This window comes from Vulpes vulpes, chromosome 13, assembly GCF_048418805.1.
Source record: "Vulpes vulpes isolate BD-2025 chromosome 13, VulVul3, whole genome shotgun sequence".
Lineage (NCBI taxonomy): Eukaryota > Metazoa > Chordata > Mammalia > Carnivora > Canidae > Vulpes > Vulpes vulpes.
In genome coordinates this window covers 121,294,455-121,314,251 of record NC_132792.1, presented here as the reverse complement: position 1 = coordinate 121,314,251, position 19,797 = coordinate 121,294,455, and the positions used below count along the sequence as shown (strand labels likewise).

The window sequence follows — 19,797 nt, the reverse complement described above, 5'->3', positions numbered from 1 at the left end:
ATGGAAATGGTCGTAGGCAGCCAAGATTCTTGGCCGGTACATTTTTAATAAATGTAGAAAATAAGAGCAGCATTTTCCACTCGGATTGCTTAATTTGGTGCCCATACCATTGGAATGTTTGCTGTTAGGATAGAGATGATGTGATAGATCACTGAGTGCGGGATGGATTAAATTTCACAAATGAGAAGTAGGTTATGGAGTCATCAGTAAGGCATTCTCTGGCAGGAGGTGGTCTGAGTCATTACAGCAAAATCTCCACCCCCTTTCGGCCCTTTGTGAGAGTTTTCCCTGAAACCTAAGCTCTGCTGGATTTATTGTGGTGCTGTGAATGGATGAAGGCAGATTGGTGTGAGTGCTTTGTGGTCGAGCATGTCTTATTAATACTTCCCTCAAGATGGTTCAGTGTGTCTTATTATTTTTCCAAGAAAAAAGCCTCCACAGCAAATGCTCTTTGGTTAATTTGGAGGCGAATCTTTGAGGGGCACGCGTTTTAACAACATAAATTACGGTGAGTGTTTATGGTAAAAGGACGGACCTCATCATTGGTAGCTATGGCAAGATGATGAACCTCATAGTTGGTAGCTATGGCAAGAGGATGGATCTCATAGTTGGTAGCTATGACAAGAGGATGGACCTCATAGTTGGTAACTATGGCAAGAGGATGGACCTCATAGTTGGTAGCTATGGTAAGAGGATGAATCTCATAGTTGGTAGCTATGGCAAGAGGATGGGCCTCATAGTTGGCAGCTAACGGGGCCCAGTGCACTAACTCATCCAGTTCTGGAGCTCCCTGCCTCCGTCTCTGCTTGCAATATGGCAACAAGGACAGTTGACTGGCCAGGGTATTATCAGTGCTTGGAGATCCCTGAATACAATACTCTGTGGCGGTAAGCTGTAATTAGCTGTGTGGGTGGAAATTAGTGTTCTCCAAGTATGCTCTGCGAAAGCAGCCTCACGGAGCTCGTGCTTCCCACCACCACCTGAGGCCACCCTGGTCCTCTGCCATAGCTCCAGGTCACTGCTTCTCTAGGGCTGCTGGTTTGAGGCTGCAGGTTCCCAAAGGAAAATCACCCGGTATGGAGTCTGAAACCAGGCAGCTTTTTATAGTTAAAACTGGGCCGCACAGTTCCATTACAGAGGAGTCAGGCATTGACCAGGCATGACTGTCACTTGCTGGCTTTTCTTTTGCAAGTGTAAATGATCTCAAGTGTCAGAACTACAGTTGGAATTGTACCTCCATCTTAAAATAACACACCAAAACTTTTGAATCGGTTCCTGGAGTCATGCTAGGTCCTCCATTTTGGACAGGATGGTGCGGTACTGGGAACCCGGTGCTTTCCATCGCAGCCACCTTTTGTACAGTGGACCCCCCTCCCCCTCCCCTTCCTCCTCCTCCTCCTCCTCCTCGGGACTTCAGGATGCCTGTCACTTGTCCAGTCTGAATTCTTACTTGATTAGTAGATTTGCTTTTGGAGGCCGACCGCCTCCTACACCATCCATTCTGCCTCCTTGGAGGACGGCCCCCGCCTCCGGGCTCTCCACGAGTTTGTGGCGCCCGCACTCCGCAGTTACCTTTCAAAGCAGGTGACCTGGTACCCAGTAAAAGACAGGACCCTAGACCCCCCCCTTGTCGCCGGGTTCCCCCCGGCCCCGGCCCGTGCCCCACCCCGGCGGCAACTCCCCTCCCCCCGCCCCACCCCCACCCCCACCCCCACCGCTCGGGATGAGGTCATACCCGCCCCCGTGCGGCGCGCGGGCCGGCCCAGAGACAATGCGGCCCCGGGGGCGCGATTAGGCGTCCCCCTCCCGCGGCCCCCCGCAGCCCCCGCACCCCCAGCACCTCCCTGCAGCCTTCCGCGCCGCCCACAACTCTCTGCACCTCCCCGCAGCCGTCGTGGCCCCCTGCACCTCCCGCAGTCCCCCGCACCCCCTGCACCTCCTGCAGCCTCGGAAGCTCCCGCAGCTCCCCCGCACCGCCCGCAGCCCCCCGGCAGCCCGGCCGCGGGGAAGCGCAGGCGGTGGGCCAGAAGCCACAAAGCCGATCAGCCGAGCGCGCTCGGCAGGCCGGCTGGGCCCGGGGGCCGGCCCGGGGCTCTCCCGCCCCGCCCCGCCCCCGCCCCGGGGGGAGGGGGGAGGAGGAGGGGGAGGGGGAGGGGGCGGCGAGGGGGAGGGGAGGGGAGCGAGGGGAGGGGGAGGGCGGGGGCGGGAGCGAGGGCGGCGCCTGCGTGCTCCCGGGCCGCGCGCCCCGCCTCCCCGGCCCCGCGCGGCGCTCGCGGCTCTCCTCCGCGGCAGCGGCGCCGCCTGCACTCGGCCCGGCGGCGGGCTCCCTCCCAGGGCGGCCGGGCGCTCCCGCACGGGGACGACGCTTCCCCGCCCTCGCAGCCTCCGCCGCGTCTCCCGCGCTCGGCCGGTGCCGCCGCTTTGTGCGGGGCCATGGTGTAGCGCCGGCCCCGGTCCTCCGCCGCCCGCCGCCCGCCGCCCGCCGCCCGCCGCCCGCCAGCCACGTCCCCGCCCCCGGAGCACAGGCCCCGGCTCCGCGCCCCCCGCGCCCCGGCCGCCGGCACCATGAGGTGAGGGCTCGCGCGCGCGGGGGCGGCGGGCCATTGTGCGGCGGGCGCCGCGACCCCGCGCAGGCCCCCAGCCCGGCGGGCGCCGCCCGGCCTCGCCGCTCCCGGCCCTTTGTCCCTCGGGCCTCGCTCCGCACCGGCGTCCCCGAGGCCCTGCTCGGCTGCCCCCCCCCCCCCCCACCGCCGCGCCCCGCGCCCCGCGCCCCGCGCCCGGCCGGCCCCGAGCGGGGATGGGGACGGGGAGGGGGGCGCGGGCCCCGGCGTGCGCGTTGCCGGGAGACGGGTATTGTTCGGGGCGGAGGTGAGGAGTCGTGAGCCTTCCTCCCGGCGGGAGCCGAGGGGCGGGGGGCGGGGGGCGGCGGAAAACTTTGCGCGCCCGGCGGGTGCGGGGAGCGCGGGAGGGGGCCCGGGCGGGGCGGGGCGGGGGCCGCGGGGCGCTGCGGCGGCCGCTCGCGTCGGCGGCCCGGGGCGGGGGGCGGCGCCGGAGGGGCGGCGGGCTGCGGGGGGCTGCGCGCGACCTGGGGCGGGGGCTGCGGGCCGGCGCGCCCGCCTGGGGGTCCCGCGGGCCTGCTCGGGCCGCGAGGGGGGCTCCGGGGCGCGGCGGCCCAGCCCTTTTGTGCTCGGCGCGACGGGCCAGCGGCGCAGAGACCCTCCGGATTACCGCCGCCCTGGGAGAAAATGTCATGTCATTGGGATTCTCGCTCCGTTTGAGTAGTTTCCGTCTTAAACGCTAGTTTTCTTCGTTTCCTTTTTTTTTTTTTTTTTTCCCTCCTCCTCTCAAGGTTGAACACTTTCCAATTTTTGTGTTTAAGATGTATTTTTGAGTGATCTCGCTCGGCTTTCCGCTTCAGCTTGCTGGGAATTTGAATGAGCTTTTCTCTGATTCCGAGTTAGGAAGCCTGATTTTTCTTGGCCTTAAAAATACGGATTTCTGAGTGACCCCTTTTCCTTAGTCATGCCACACAACTTATGTTCAAATGTGATGGGTCCGTTTAAAATGTAATTATGACCTGCACACCCGGAAACATCATGTCTGTGAAATTCGGCTGGAAAAACTTGAACCTTGGGTTGGAGTATATAGTTCTTTATCCGGGTACTGACGTCCTTGGAAACGCAGGAACTGTAATAAAACATAGGTAACGATATAGTTTCTAATACCACGTAGTGTTCATTTCTGCTTGAAACACTCAGTGCTGAAAGGAGCCTTGCAGGCCAGAGGTTACAAGTCCTCCCCCCCACCTCCGATTTTGGGGTAAATTTATGTCAACATTGAGAAATGTAAAACAGCAAAAACTGGGGTATTTTAAAGTAAAATCATCATAAAGCTTTCTGATTCAGAGGTTATGTACTAAAAAAAAAAAGTTTTGGGTATTTAATGAAGTTTGATCACTATCACGTATAGTTGTCAGTCTGTCACAGGTAAATTATTCTTCACTTTAAAAGTTCCTTTTCTAATGCAGAGTAATTTGTAATTTCTAAGCTCCTGCTCTGTGCCTTACTAAATTTGGAGAAGGAAGTTTGCACTGATGCTTTCCAGTAGCATAAAAACAGAACATGGTGCACAGGTCTGAAAGGTTTGTTCGGGTAGTCCACAGCAATTCTTTGTAGGCTAATTTTGAATAATTTAAGAGCACAAAAGAGGATCAGCTTTTCACTTGGTAGGGATTGGATTATTTGCCAGGTGGTTGGTGCAGCTCATGTGTACGCATTTCCTTAGATCCCTGTAAAAGTAGGCTGCTTTGGTATGGAAGTAAAAGGTTCTTGTGCTGGTTGCAGAAAGCTTTGGGATATTTCGGTGTTAAGAAAGGGCATTTCAGGGCTGCATTAATACTGGACTTCATCTCAATGATGCTTTTAAGTACTGAACGACAGAAGTGTTACCGTGTCGAGTCTTTAAATTATATTAAGGAGTAGTTCTGATGGTTTAAAGTCCATCCAGAAATAGGAATGCATGGGCAGGAATTTCCATTAAGTTGGTCAGAATTCCAAAGAGAGGATATGATGAATATGTTGCCATTTAAATATTTGTGATAAGATCTCTCAGATGACTTCAATTTCAGGAATAGTAGGCTCCCTGGGTGTAATATTCCTAGGCAGATTGGAACTGGATAATGCTTTACATTCCTGAGACAGTCTTAAAGGCATTCTATACATGTAAAAAGCTGTATATGGAATTACTGGCTAATACTTAGTTTAAGGAAGATTCTTTAACAACTGTCTTCTTCTATAAGAAAGGGAAAAGGTGGAGGCCCAAAAAGCTGGTAGTTTTGTTAGCTTAACATCTAGCTCCTCAGTTCTACTATTTTTCATTTATGTAATGTTGCAAAAAATGTTGCAAAATGATGATTTGTGTTTGAGGTAGGTATGTATATATGTAATATTAACAGAGTGTAGGCCTTTTTTTAAAAGATTGCTTTTTTAAAATGATTGCTTTTTTATTAACTAGCTGGTTACTCAAGAGCTTTCTTTTTAAAGATTTATTTATTAATTTTATTTAGAGAGCAAGCACATGGGCGGGGAGGGGGGGGTCAGAAGGAGAGAATGTCAAGCGGGCCCCTACTGAACACAGAGCCCAGTGCAGGGCTGATCCCATGACCCTGACATCATGACCTGAGCCAAAATCAACAGTCGCATGCTTAATGGACTGAGCCACCCAGGGGCCTCAAGATCCTTTTTTATGGAAGAAGGAGCTTATCTGATGTAACACGGTTGCACATAGGCTAGTAGGTAAGAGGAGCCTGGAAGTTTTTGGATTGACATTCTTGGGTCCTGCTGTGCTTCCACTCACTATTCTGTGACTTTTGCATGTTAAAATGGAAGGGCACCCGTAAGGTTGTGAGGCTTCATGGAAGCCACTTACTAGCTGGATAACCTGGACCTAATTACATGATTTCACTGATCCACATTTTAAAATATGTAAAAGTGGGGAGACTTATTGCCTGGGTGGTAGTGAGGGTCAAATGGCAGTGGAAGAGAAGATGCTTTGTATGCTTTATGGCAGCGTACAATTATGTTCCTCTTGTTTTCAGGGCTTAGCTCTTAGACTAGTTCTATAAAACTTTTGGGTAGTTTGCTTTACCTTTCTAGGTCTTTTCTAGTTCACGGATGTCAAGTGGGTTACATTTTGCTTATCTACTCCCCCTGATAGTGGCTCCCTTGTTGATAGGGACATAAATGCAATCCTGGACTTGGCGGGAGAGAGTGCGTGATGTTCTTTCTCATCATCAGGGTTTGATTGGTACATGTGTGGTCCCACACAGTGGCAGCGGGAGTGTTTCCTGAAATGCTCCTTATTTGATCACCTAATCTGGTCCTGCCATCTTTTATTTCATAAGTGAGGAAACTGATCTTTTACATATCTTCCCGTGTGGAGTGTTTGAGATACTTGTTATGATTTTGTTGCCTTCCTTTATGGTAACGATAAGCTTTAATACATATTTTAGAGCGTGGTAGGATCAGGGCTCAGAATATTCAGGATTTGCTCATTAATTAAGCAGACTGGTAAAAACGGAGATATTGTTTTGTCACAGGATTGTGATGTTGTCAAGTGTCAAGTGAGATACCTATGAAAGGATGCAAATACTAGTGTCTGTTCTCACTGGTCTTCATTTATACTGTGGTTTTTGGATGTGTGACTTTCCCACAGAGGTTTATTTTAGGGGCAGGAGCCAAATTTGCATTTTTGGTGGAATGCCAGTACTTTGTATTTAGGCATCAGTTTGTGTTTTAGGTGTTTAGTAAGTGAATAAATCTTGAGTAACAGTTTGGATTAATGGAGAAAATTTACTGAAGTTTGTATGGTATTCAAGGTTTTGGATACTTAGCTAGCCTGGTTGGAATAAGCATAAGTAGGCAGACCCCATTTGGCTGGTATAGAAGAAAGGACATCCCAGACTGATGGTTTGGGTTGTTTACCCTACAGCCTGCTTAAATCTAGGGTGATTGTGTAACTTGTAAAACATCCAGTCTTTATCATGGATGTAACAAGGATTTGGGGAAAATGTGATTTCAATTTTTATGTGGTTGTGAGGGAGAAAGAGAAGTAAACTCTTTCTGTGTCACTTAAATCCACTCTCCCTCCCAATTGATGGATGGGATTGCGTGTAAATAAAAGTTAAAGAAGAGTCTGAGGGCAGCCCCCGTGGTACAGCGGTTTAGTGCTGCAGGGTGTGATCCTGGAGACCTGGGATCGAGTCCCATGTCGGGCTCCTTGCATGGAGCCTGCTTCTCCCTCTGCCTGAGTCTCTGCCTCTCTCTCTCTCTCATGAATAAATAAATAAAATCTTAAAAAAAAAAAAAAAAACCTTAAAAAAAAGAAAGTTGGGCTGTACCTCAGTAGGTGGTTCCCTAAGTAAAGTCTTAGGAAGCTTTCTGGAGTAGAAAGCAAGGGAATTCTTTGTCAGCCTCCTGGGATGTGTCCCAGATTTATCTACCTCCCAGCCAATCCCCTGTGTTCCCATATACTCTGTATATTTTTTTGTTTTTGCATTTATTACATTGTTTTGTAAATATCTGGATCTCTCTGTCCCTTTTCCTGTAAGCTCCTTGAGGGCAGGGGTGGCATTTTTATATTTATGGTATTGGTAAAATATTTAGCAAATAGTGGATGCTCTTGGCTTTGGCCACGGTATCCTTTTCCAGAATCTGTGCGCTGACAGTGACAACCACCATTTTTGGAGCACCTGTAACATTCTTTAGGTTGTACTGGGTTCAGACCCCATAGTATTTGTTACTTTAATTCAAACAGAAGCCAGCATCTGGGCCACAGGGAATTACATGTAGCAGAGTTTGTCTCTTACCCAGATACAAAGCTCAGAAATGGCCAAAAAGAGTGTGAGACTCTGGTTTGTCTGACTCCAAAGCCCTTTGGAGGATACCAGGATCATGCACTGCCTCATTACATTCTGAGTTAGAAGGGTCATCATTCCGTTTTTCAGTCTTTCTGATCATGGGACTTGTAAATATTTTTGAGCACAAAGCTTTTGTGTGTCTATTGGGTTAGCTTATTTCTGCTCCGTTTAGTGCATCCTTTGCATTCTTACCAGTGCTTAAAATAATACCAATAATGGGGTAGTTTCTGATACTCATGAAGATGTCTTAGCTCAGGCTGCTATAACAAAAAATACCATAGACTGGGTGGTTCAAACCACAAAAACTTATTTTCTCAAAGTTCTGGATGTTGAGTGTCTGAGACCATGGTGCTCGTGTGGTGTGGCTGGGTTCTGGTAGGGCTCTCGCTGTCCATAGGTAAACTGCCTTCTTGCAGTGTTGTCATGTGGCAGAGACACAGGGACAGCGATCCCTTTTCTTCTTCCTATAAGGTCTTATAAATCCAGTCCTGTGGATTTAGAGCCCCACCCTTATGACCTCTTTTAATCCTGACTACCTCCTTAAAGTCCAGTCTCCAAATGTAGTTACATCGTGGATTAGGACTTCAACCTATGAATTTTGGGGGGCACAGTTAAGTCCATAGCAGAAGGTACCCAGATTTTTTTGTCATTGGTAGAACTTTGATGGAAAAGCTTCTCTTACATTTAGGCAGTTTATAGACAGGTTTTCAATAATTTTATGTGTGAATGTTATTTGCTAAAGAACATAAATGAGGGAGCTGATTTATGCAAGAGATCTAATATTTTTTAGAAATTTCTGTACATGGGAAGCTTCTGTTTTATAATGATTGTAATAAATTTAGTTAACAGGTAGCTTTTCCAAAGAATCATTCTGGGAAGCGGTGTGTTGCATGTATTGGAGTGTACAGGTTGCCTGGCAGAGGGTGAAGTGGACAGGCTTTCAAGTCAGCCTGAGTTTGGGTTCTATTTTGATGTGTGCCAATTCGTTGATTTTTGAGTAGGTTATAGTTTGAGGTTTGAATTTCTTCTGTAAAATGGAGATACCTTTTGCATTATAGAATTGTTGGGAATATTAAATTAGAAATTCTGTAAAACCCTGGCGCTGTCTTCGGCACATAAAATGGACTTGAGAGGAGTAAATCCCCCACTTCTTTTCAGTTTGTGTTAACCATGTGAAGAACCGTGTGGAGTGGTACAGCTGCGTTGGAACACAGCCTGGCAGTTCCTTAGAAAGTTAAACACAGAGTCACTGTTGACCCAGCAGCTACGCCCCCAGGTACAGACCCCCAGAGAAATGAAAGCGTGTGTCCATGTAGAATCTTGTACCCAGATGTCCACGGCAGCATTACCCGTAATAGTCACAAAGTGGAGACAGCCCAGATGTTCTCGGACCAATGATGGTGCAGCAGAGTGTGGTGTACCCACCCAGCGGAGCAGCATCTGACTGTCAGGAGGAGCAGCCCTGACACATGGCGGGGATGGCGGGAAGGTGCGAGTGGAGGAAGCCAGACACCCAGGGCCACATGTGCCAGGGCTCCTGTGGTAGGAACTGTCCAGCAGAGGCACGTCTTGTAGAGGCTGTGAGCAGATGAACGGTTGCCAGGGCCTGAGCGGGAGACTGAAGGAGGAGTGGGAAGTGGCTGCTTTTGTGGGTATGCACCGGGTTTCTTTCTGCAGGGATGAAAATGTTCTGGAATTAAACGGTGGTGACGGTTGTACAGCCCACTGTACTTGATCCTTTTAAATGGTGAATTTTGTGGTATGTGAGTTATATCTCAACCCTACTCTTTCATCCCTGTGTTATTATTTTCACTTATTCACTAGAATAGATGATACCATTCGCTTTACCAGGTTTCTGACATTGGTACAACTTTGGACGAATGCTGTAAATGGACATCTTCCTATTTCTGAAGAAGAGAGATTGAAGGCCGAACCCCCCGGGCTTTTCTCTGTGGGCAGCCGGGTAGGTGGGAGTGCTGAAGGGGACACCTAGCCGGGGTGTCCCTGGGGGCCTGAGTGCCGTCGGAGCCCTCTTTTTGGTAGCCCTGCCAGTGGTGCGGAGGCCTGAGGTCATGGACATGAAGCCAGTCCCAGAGAATCTGAAGAAGACCGTGTAGTCTGCTGGTGAAGTTTCTTGGGTAGGTCTATATTACCCTCAAACACCCAAGGAAGTTTTGTCTCTGGGGGATGAGGACTTTTCCAGGGGTGAAGGCCTTCTAGAACTTTTGGTCTTGGTAACCGGTGCATCTCATGGCATGAATTCCAGAAGTGGTGTCACTGTGTGCGTGAGGCCCTTGATCTTCTGTCCTCCGTGGATTCTATGTTATCTGTGTTACCTTGGTAGGGAAGAAGGTTCTAGAGAACCCCAGAGCATAAGTGGAATAAGATGAATAGCTCTAGGTCAAATCCCCAAGGAGTCCTGGCTGCAATGGAGGGCTCTTCCGTGGTTTCAGGATGATTCCACCTTGGTTATATTTGAGTGTCTGCCTCATTCTGCAATCTCCTCCTCTCTCAGACTCCCGTCTCACCTTAGACTAGCGTCACAAGCAAATTGTAACGTTCAGTTTTTAACAATATAAGATTCATGAATCAGAAGTTTTAATTTAAAACTTTGGGTTATTTTTATTATTTTGTAATCTCTTTAATCATTGTGTTTATAGTGTTTTGAGAAAACCAACCAATTACTATTGCCCAAATAAATGTCTGGTCAGTGTTGTATTTTGTTTTAGTGACGTTTTCCCTTTCATTAGAAACTTCCAGTACAGGTTTTACATAGATTTTAGAAGGTATGGAAGGAGGTTACTAACTCAGACCCAGATCATCTAGAATTTTGCTCTTTTGATTTGTAGCTTTCTAGACTTTTTCTAATGCAGAGCATTACACAGCCCTAAATGTGTATGTGCATGTACATATATGTTTTAAATACAAGTGAGATCATACTGTTTATAAGTGAGATTATACTACATTATATGATTTGTAATTGGCACCTTTCTACTTAATTCTTGTCACTAAATACAGAGCATTTTCATGATGCTTCAGATGGCCTTAATCTACTTTATTTATCTCTTAGGGGATGGACTTTTAGATTTTTCTATTATTTTTGCTAGTGCTGTGAACATCTTTGAATATATGTCTTTGTGCACATGTTTGATATTTTGTATCTGCACATCTGCTTATATTTTAGGATAAATTCCTAGTAGTAGAATCAGTAGTAGTCATTTTTTTCCTTCTTTTTCTTTTGTTAGCAGGTCTTGTGAGGTCGATCTCTGCTGCTTCTCCCTGACTCTACTCTCCACGTGAACATTTGTTTATTGTTATTTATTTTTAAAAGATTTTATTTCTAAGTGATCTCTCTACATGGGGTTTGAACTTCCAATCCCAGATCCAGTCACACGCTGCTCAGACTGAGCCAGCCAGGCGCCCCTTGCGTTTCCTCGTTTCCCTTCTTTTTTTTTTTTTTTTTTTTTAAATTTATTTTATTTTATTTTTTTAATTTTTATTTATTTATGATAGTCACACACAGAGAGAGAGAGAGGCAGAGACACAGGCAGAGGGAGAAGCAGGCTCCATGCACCGGGAGCCTGATGTGGGATTCGATCCCAGGTCTCCAGGATCGCGCCCTGGGCCAAAGGCAGGCGCCAAACCACTGCGCCACCCAGGGATCCCCCTCGTTTCCCTTCTTGCTCCCCCTTCTCCGTGTAGAGTTAGAATGATCTTGAAAGTGGCCCTTGGCTGTTGTTACTCCCTGCTAATAGCCTCATAGACTCTTCGAATAAAACCTGAATTATTAAGATCCTGATATGACTGTGTTCATAGTTCCCAGCACAGGCTCTGTGAGTACACAAGAAATATTTGAGTGAATAACAAATGAAATTAGTTTACCAGACCAAAGGGAATTTTATTAGTTTTTGATACCCATTACCAAATGAGCAACAGTAAATGAGAGTGCAGGTTTTCTGACATGCTGGCCAAGTTAGGGCATTATCAATATTTTTGGTCTTTGCCAATCTGGTAGGCAGATGGTGTTATCTCAATGTTTTATTTTTTAAATTTCTTTTAAGTCATCTCTGCACCCAGTACAGGGCTTGAACTTATGACCCCGAGACCAAGAGTTGCCTGCTCTGCTGTCTGAGCCAGCCAGGCACCCCTCAGTGTTTTGATTTGTATTTCTTTACCAGGAGAGTTGGATGTATCTTCGTGTGATTATTGGACAGCTCTGATTTTGTGGGGATTGTCTGCTGCTGCGATTTGTCTGTTTTCCCAGCAGGATGTTAAGTCTTTCTTGTGGCGGTTTATTATCTCCCTAACAGGTAGCCCCACATCATGCAGTTCAGTTACCTACTAGAATATTTCGAGCTGGCCATGCACTTCTGCTGCTGGTGTCCCCAGACTCACTTGTGCGTTTTCAGCCTTGGGCTGGGTTCACCTGGTGTGTCTGTCTCTCACTTGGAAGTGGCGGTCTTGCTGCATAGGCTCTCATGAGACCTCAGCCTGTGACCTGTTCTCATGTCTCCTGGGCCGGAGCCAGGCACCCGGTCAAGACCAGCGTCTGTGTGGGAGGAGACTCGTCACCTTGTCTTTTAATTTCATTTGTTCTGGGGTAGAAGTGCTATCATTTCCTGTCCGATCTGTTGGTCCTTGCCTTGATAGTTTCTGCCTTGGGTGTTCATGCCTTCTGTAGCTGCAAGTGTATGCATATGCCCCAACATTTTCTTTTTTTTATTTTATTTTTTAAAAAATTTTTATTTATTTATGATAGTCACAGAGAGAGAGAGACAGAGACACAGGCAGAGGGAGAAGCAGGCTCCATGCACCAGGACCCCGACGTGGGATTCGATCCCGGGTCTCCAGGATCACGCCCTGGGCCAAAGGCAGGCGCTAAACCGCTGCGCCACCCAGGGATCCCAACATTTTCTTTTCTTTCAGTGGTTTCATTTCTATTGCAGTATAAGCCACCTGCAATTTATTGTGAAGTCAGGTGGGGAAGTTAGGTTAGTATCAACCTGAAGATGGAGTGTTTGGTCACCTGTCAGCATCCTTTGTTGACCAACCCATCCTTCCGCATTGGCTTGAAATGCCACATTCATATGTACCGGGTATCCATAAATACTTGTTTCTGGATCGGGACTCACTGATCATCTAATTCAGTGCTGTTTCCTCACAGTTCAGTGACCCTAAGTTTGTATTTTAATGCCCAGTAAGGGAAGTTACTGTTCATTTTCTTAGGATTTTCAAAACTTTATTTACTTGTTCATTTAATGTATTCTTCTAAATTAGTTGTAGAATGATTTTTATCAGTTAAAAATGAAATAAAAGGTATACCCCCAAATCTTTTGGGGTTTTGATTTGGATTGTGTTCTGTTAATGAATTAATAATGGGTAGAGGATAGAATTGACTCTAAATAACAAGTTTTCCAGTCTTTCTCTTTCCACATTCAGATTTTTCATGTCATCTCTGGTAAGGTGCAGGATCGTGCAGATTCTAAAATGTTCAATAGGTTTGGTGTGCTGCTACCTTTAAAAAAGTTCTTTTATATTTAGAAATTAAACTTTTAGCTCATTTATACTGCCAGTACAACATCTATTCCCATATTTGATTGTCTTAATTTTTCTTAAAGTATATGTGCTTGTATTTAAACATAATGCCTGGGATTAGAAAAATTTTTTTATTTGCTAAGAACTTAATTCCAATGTCTGCATTTATATTCTTCGGTTTTCTTAGATTTTGGAATATAATCCCTGATATTATTGAGTACTCATTGCTTGAAATACTTTACATATTGCTTATTTGATACTCCTCTAACAGCTTATAAAGTAGGATCTGTTGTTATTTTATAGATGAGGATGCTGAGCCACAGATGTTTGTCCAGGGTCTCCTGCTAGTAACCAATAGAACTGGGGTCCCAACCCAGCAGTCTGATTCTGGAGCTCATGCTTTCAACCAGTGTGCTCTGGGGCTTCTCTGTCCTGTTAACTTGTATGAACTGAAGTGTGTATTTGAATTTTCTAAAATGTTGATATGTGAGCGAATGATTTGTCCTCTTTGTGATCTCATCATCTAAAAGCTCTTTATTTTCTGAAAATAATTGGTCCAAGAGCAAGGCTCTGTAGAATGAATAGACCCAGAATAGATTGAGTGACACTTTGGAGATAGCAGAGGTGGGGAGAAAAGGCTTTATTTGGCTTTAATCTTGAAAAATGAAACAAAATTATGAAAACATTCATGCTGTGGTTGCAACTGTGTTAAATTCTTAGAATGGAACAAGAGCGAATCAAATGTTTCTTTTTTTACCTAATTTTTCTTTAAAAATTGTAATGTAGGTCGGAACTGTATACCCCCTCATGTCGTGATAGTTTTCTAGGTTAATCCCAAAGAAAGTAATTTTGCCAAAATACTCAAAGGCTCCATTCGTGAGGCCAGTTATTTCCATTTACCTCCCATTACCTCATCTCTGTTAGCTTTCTCCAGTTATTTACTTATTATATCTGTTAAAATGCTTTCAGCTGCAAGTAACAGATTGGTTGTATTTAAATGGATTGAAACATTAGCATTTACTGACTTGTAGTTGGGAGTCCAGAGGTTGGATGGGGTCTGGGCATGCTGCACCCTGTGGCTCTGTGATGTCTTTGATCTCTGCTGCAGGTTGGCTGTAGGGCTTCTAGGCTTGACTGTCCAGAACCCGTAATTCTTGGAGGAAGGAGGATCTATCATCTCTTGTGTTCTTTTTCCCCTGTGAAGGTATAATTTGCACACAGCTAAATGTATGTGTTACGAACATACACACAACCTGGTGGATTTGTCCTGAGTCTGCATGCCTCTGTAACCACCACCCAGGTCAGGATGCGGGAGTGCGCTTTCCACCTGCTGAGTTCCCTTTCGTTCTTCCAGTCCACGGCCTTCTCAGATTGTTGTTTTTGTGGCTTTGCCCCTAAGTTGGAAATGGTTCTCATCATTTTTGGTGACTTCATAAAGCTCTGCCTCTTTTTTTGTTTTTAAAGATTATTTATTTAAGAGAGCGCACAGGCAGTGGGAAGCAGCAGAGAGAGGGAGAAGCAGGCTCCCTGCGGAGTAGAGAGCCTGATGTGGGGCTGTATCCTAGGACTCCAGGGTCATGACCTGAGCTGCAGGCATATGGAGCCACCCAAGCACCCCAAGGCGCCTGCATTATCTGGAAGGCTTGCACTTCTGCTTTGTACATGGTTTGCGTTGTGTTGCTTTGTCATTGAAACATGTGCCTGTCATGGAGAAACTGATAGGGCAAAGGGGAAATAGACCCCCCAGAGGCCAGTGCAACTGCACGCATGTTTCATAGGGACTGATTTTAAAAATGGTTAGTTTATGGGGCGCCTGTGTGGCTCTGTTGGCTCAGCATCTGCCTTCGGCTCAGGTCATGATCACAGGGTCCTGGGGTCAACCTCCTACTTCAATCTCTCTGCTCAGCAGGGGGTCTACTTTTCTCCCTCTCCCTCTGTCCCTCCCCCTGTTGGCTCTCTCTCTCTTTCAAATAAATAAAAATCTTAAAAAAAAAAAAATAAAAGGTTAGTTCATTAGTGAATGTTTCTGTGTTAGGGTTACTTTTGTGTCCTTGGGCAACCTGGCATCTTATTGGAGCCTGGCAGTGCATCATATCGAGACCTCTGGACCCCTTTTGTCCTGTATTACATTTTTATATGCACATTCTTCTGGATTCCCTATTGTGTTGGCCTGTTGTCCCATCCAGTGTGCTGTCTCTGCTGTAGTCAGCTCTTTCTGCAGTTCACGTGTGGTCAGCTCAGTCTCCTGTATAACTCATTTCAGTGGCTTCCCTCTGCGGTGAGAATTAAGACTGAACTCTTGGTGTACATGCATGATTCCTGCTCTGTGATTCCAGAGTTAGTGATATGGCCCAGTAAAATCAATCCTCAGAAACTACTTTAAAAAAGTAAATATGTGCATAGACACAATGGCTTCTCTTGTGTTTATAGTTTAATGAAGGAATAGCCATTAACATTTTTCAGAAGCTTTGAGGAATGGTATATGGTTCACAGGGGTAGAGACTACTTCATATATTCGTGTTTGATTTCTTTCAAAATGTCATCTGCAAATAACACAATTTTTCTTTTGTAGTTACATTTTTTAGGGGAGATTGACAGCATTATTTTGTATTGCTTTAGTATTTTGTTATACTTGTCTGTTATTTTGTTCAAATCATCTGCTTTGGCGAAAATCTCTGTCATCTTTTTAGATTCGTCTGGATATGGAAGTTTTCCAAGGTGTTTTCATTTTGGGAAGAGATAGTTTAACGGAATCCTCTTTGGCTTCAAAGCCATTCTATTCTTTACTGGCTCTAAAAACTTCCCTTGGCTGTCCGATCTGAAAGTCTTTCTGTGCAAAATGGGATTAATAATCCATTGTCTTGTTTTGCAGTTTGCCAGAGTGCATTTAGAGGATTTGTGGATTTGATGTATTGCAGTTATTGTTTTCTTTATGTTGTACCTTTACTTTCATTTGAGTAAATACAGGATTCTGAATGTTCTTTGGCCTTTCTTCTTTAACCTTGAATACGAAAGACTTCTGTTTTTAGGCAGTCTGAAAGGAAGGAACCAGTTAAAACTCTTAGAGAACCTGTATTTCAAAATGGTGTTTAAAATGTGTTAAGATGAATTGTCAGATGGAAAAGCAGAGCCCTGAACCATCATCTGTGTCCTGGGGAACCAGCCTCCCATTTCCCCCATTGGAACCTTTGGGTCTCCTCCTCGACCTTCCTGGCCTGATGCTTGGGCGCTGCTTCCCACACTTCCTCCTGAGAACCTTGACCTGCCCCTGTGGCTCGCAGCAGGGTCGTCCCCACTTGGCATTCAGGGTGCTCCACACACCTTCAGCCACGCCTCTCCCAGCCAGTCATTCATTTCAGAATGGTCAATTGTGGTTTGGTTTGTCCATTTCAGAATTGACAGGAGTTTGGTCCTGTCCTTCTGTTCTGTCTTCTGAAAGGTGCCATGGTGCCCATGCAGTCTCTTGCTTCAGCTTCCTATTTCACTTTATGTCTTTAATGATCACTCCCTTGTCTGTCCACCTTCCAGAGCTTTTGGCACTCCAGGCCTGAGTTTTCCCTCACAAAATCTAATGTCAGCTCCTTCTACAAAAGCAGGTGCATTTCCTTAAGCACTTTGTAACATGCTGAGTATAATCAGAGACTTCCAATATTTAAAAAAAAAAATTAAAAACTATCATGGTTATTGTTTTAGGCCTTCCTATTTTAATTCTCTATTGGACTCGTGATTTTCAAAGGTATTAAGACAGTCCTTTGAACAGTTTAAACACAGTATGTTTTTATACCCCTGTAATCAGGTTATCTGTAAAGGCATGAATTAAGTGACAAAGTAAAAGGGTCACAGTGTAATATTTGGATAAAAAATTTTCACATGTAGGGGCAGCCCCGGTGGCGCAGCAGTTTAGCACCGCCTGCAGCCCGGGGTGTGATCCTGGAGACCTGGGATGGAGTCCCGTGTCTGGCCCCCTGTGTGGAGCCTGCTTCTCTCTCTGTCTGTGTCTCTGTCTCTCTCTCTCTCTATGAATACATTAAAAAATTTTTTTTTCACATGTAAATGTTAATATGTAATATACTTGAAGTATAAGGACAACACATCAAGTCTTTTTTTTTTCTGCTGGAAACTTTACAAATAAGGAACCCTGTCACCCAATCAGCAATTCTGTTTCCTTTTAACCGATGAATTGATGCAGTTCTGTTTGAATCTATAAAAAGTACTAAAATCAGAAGCTGATTCAGTAAGGTTTTTATACAGATCATGGATACAGTTATGAAATAGGCAGCTTATGTTTTATGATCTCCAATCTGCTCTTTCCCTTTACTAATGGATGTTGGAATTGAATGGAGGCCGCTAAGTCTGAACTTTCTTCGGTGAGCTGATCTTGCATCTGAAATTCGTAGGGCAGGTCCATGGGTTGGAAACTCATGACCGGGTCTTTTTTTTTTTTTTTTTTATAATAAATTTATTTTTTATTGGTGTTCAATTTGCCAACATACAGAATAACACCCAGTGCTCATCCCATCAAGTGCCCCCTCAGTGCCCGTCACCCATTCACCCCCATCCTCCTCCCCTTCCACCACCCCTAGTTCATTTCCCAGAGTTAGGAGTCTTTATGATCTGTCTCCCTTTCTGATATTTCCCACACATTTCTTCTCCCTTCCCTTATATTCCCTTTCACTATTATTTATATTCCCCAAATGAATGAGAACATATAATGTTTGTCCTTCCCCGATTGACTTATTTCACTCAGCATAATACCGTTCAGTTCCATCCACGTTGAAGCAAATGGTGGGTATTTATGACGGGGTCTTTATGTCAGAATCTTAATGAGGAATTCCTTCCTTGCCTCTTCTAGCTTCTGGCGTTTGCTGGCAATCCTTGGCATTCCTTGGCTTCTGTAAACACACAGTATCATTTCTGCTTCTGTGGTCATAGGGCCACCTTTTCTCTGTGTGTCTGTCTTCGTGTGGTGGTGTCCTTTTTTAAGGAGACTGATCATATTGGATTAAAGGGCCCGGTCCATCTCATGTGACCTCATCATAAGTGATTACATCTATAATGACCCTGTTTTCAGGTAGGGTCATGTTCTGAGATACGGGGGTGGGGGTGGGGGTTAGGACTTCAACATCCTCTCCTGAGGTATGGACCACAACTTGGGTCTCCTTTATCCCTCACTTTGATCAGCTTGCTGCCCCAGATGACGAATACAAGGAGAGGTATGCGTACACATACATTAAATATAAACACATGTAAAATGTCCATAAGGCTACCGGAACTGGGAAATAAATTCAGCAAAATTGCAGGGCAGAAGATCAACACATAAAAATCAGTTCCAGTTCTTTATACCAGCAGTGAACAATCTATAAAGGAAAATAAGAAAAGTCCATTTACAGTAATATCTAAAAGAATAAAATACCTAGTAATAAATTTAAGGCACGGAAGCGAGAGACTTGTGTACTGAAAACTATAAAATATTGCTGAAAGAAATCAAAGAACTAATTGCATGATTAGAGCTCTGTGCATGGATTAAAGACTTAATGATGTTAAGATGACAGTACTACTACCCGCAGTGATCTACAGGGTCAGTATCATCTCTGTCAAAATCCCAATGACATTTTTTTTTTTTTTCAGAAATAGAAAAGTCCATCCTGAAAATCAGGTGGAATTTCAAGGGACTCAGAATAGTCAAAACAATCTTAAAAAAGAGAGTTGGAGGACTCCCACTTGCAGATTTCGGAACTTGCTACAAAGCTGCAGTGATCAAAACAGTGTGGTGCTGGCATGAACATAGCCTTGTAGACCAGTGAACAGAGCCTAGAAGTTTAAATTTGCATATTTTCGGTCAATTGACTTTTGACAAAGGGTGTCAAGACTATTTAGTGGGGAAAGGATTATCTTTTCAATAGATGATGCTGGGAAAACTGGATGTTTTTAGTTTTGAAAGAAAGTTTAGTATTTTTTCCTCCAGCGCGAATCCCAGCCTCTAAATCACGCTTTATTGATGTTTTGGACCAGGTGATTCCATGTTGCAGGGGATGTCCTGTGCATTGCAGGATGCTCAGCCTTACCCTTGGCTGCTGCCAGTAGATGTGCCAGTAGCTCACACCAACCTGCCCCTAGTAGTTAGGACAATCAAAAATGTCTCCAGACAGCATCAAATGTTGCATGGGGGGAAAGTTCCTAGTCGAGAACTATTGCCCTAAATTCTGTGATGCCAGGAACTACTGTACAATTTTTTTGGAAAAACTCGACATTTAAAACATTTAAATGTTTTATGTTTAAGTGGAAAAAGGTGGTTTTCATGCTGTTCCCTACTTTTATTACAAAAGACACATCTGTTTGGTTATTTAGACTTTAGCTTGGTAACACACAATTTGTAAATAGTGTTTCAAAAAAGAAAATCTGTCCTTAAAATCAGTTGATACAATCCCATTTGTAAGTTAGGAACTACATGAAGATGAAAAAAAAAATCAGCCTTTGAATTTGAACCCAAGTGAAGTGAAAAACAAACAAACAAAAAACCCCGTTGAAAGAAATCATTATACCTTATTGTTTGTTCAGTGCAAGTATTTAAAATAAACTTAACTCATTGTTTTTAAAGGTATCTTCTTGATTTTTTAAAAGATTTTATTTATGTATTTATTTACTTATTCATTTATTTATTTATTTATTTATTTATTTATTTATTTATTTATTTATTTGAGACACAGAGACAGAGGCATAGGCAGAGGGAGAAGGAGGCTCCATGCAGGGAGCCCAAGGTGGGACTTGATGCGGGAAATCCGGGATCATGCCCTGAGCCAAAGGCAAGACGCTCAACCGCTGAGTCACCCAGGCATCCCTTTTTT

At 45.1% G+C, this 19,797-nt stretch overlaps 1 protein-coding gene across 16 annotated transcripts in view; it reads left to right on the top strand.

Moving 5' to 3' along the window:
* Positions 1 to 2,262: 2,262 nt before the first annotated feature.
* ENAH (ENAH actin regulator) overlaps positions 2,263 to 19,797 on the top strand; it is a 140,565-nt gene continuing 123,030 nt past the window's right edge. For 7 of the 16 annotated variants that reach the window (XM_072732688.1, XM_072732684.1, XM_072732683.1 and 4 more), the window contains exon 1: positions 3,582 to 3,703. In XM_072732688.1, coding sequence (XP_072588789.1) covers positions 3,597 to 3,703 — 107 coding nt within the window. In that variant the 5' untranslated portion in view covers positions 3,582 to 3,596. Of the gene's footprint in view, positions 2,571 to 2,782; positions 2,869 to 3,562; positions 3,704 to 19,797 lie in introns of those variants that run through there. The other 9 variants (XM_072732691.1, XM_072732690.1, XM_072732678.1 and 6 more) reach the window with 5 other exon arrangements.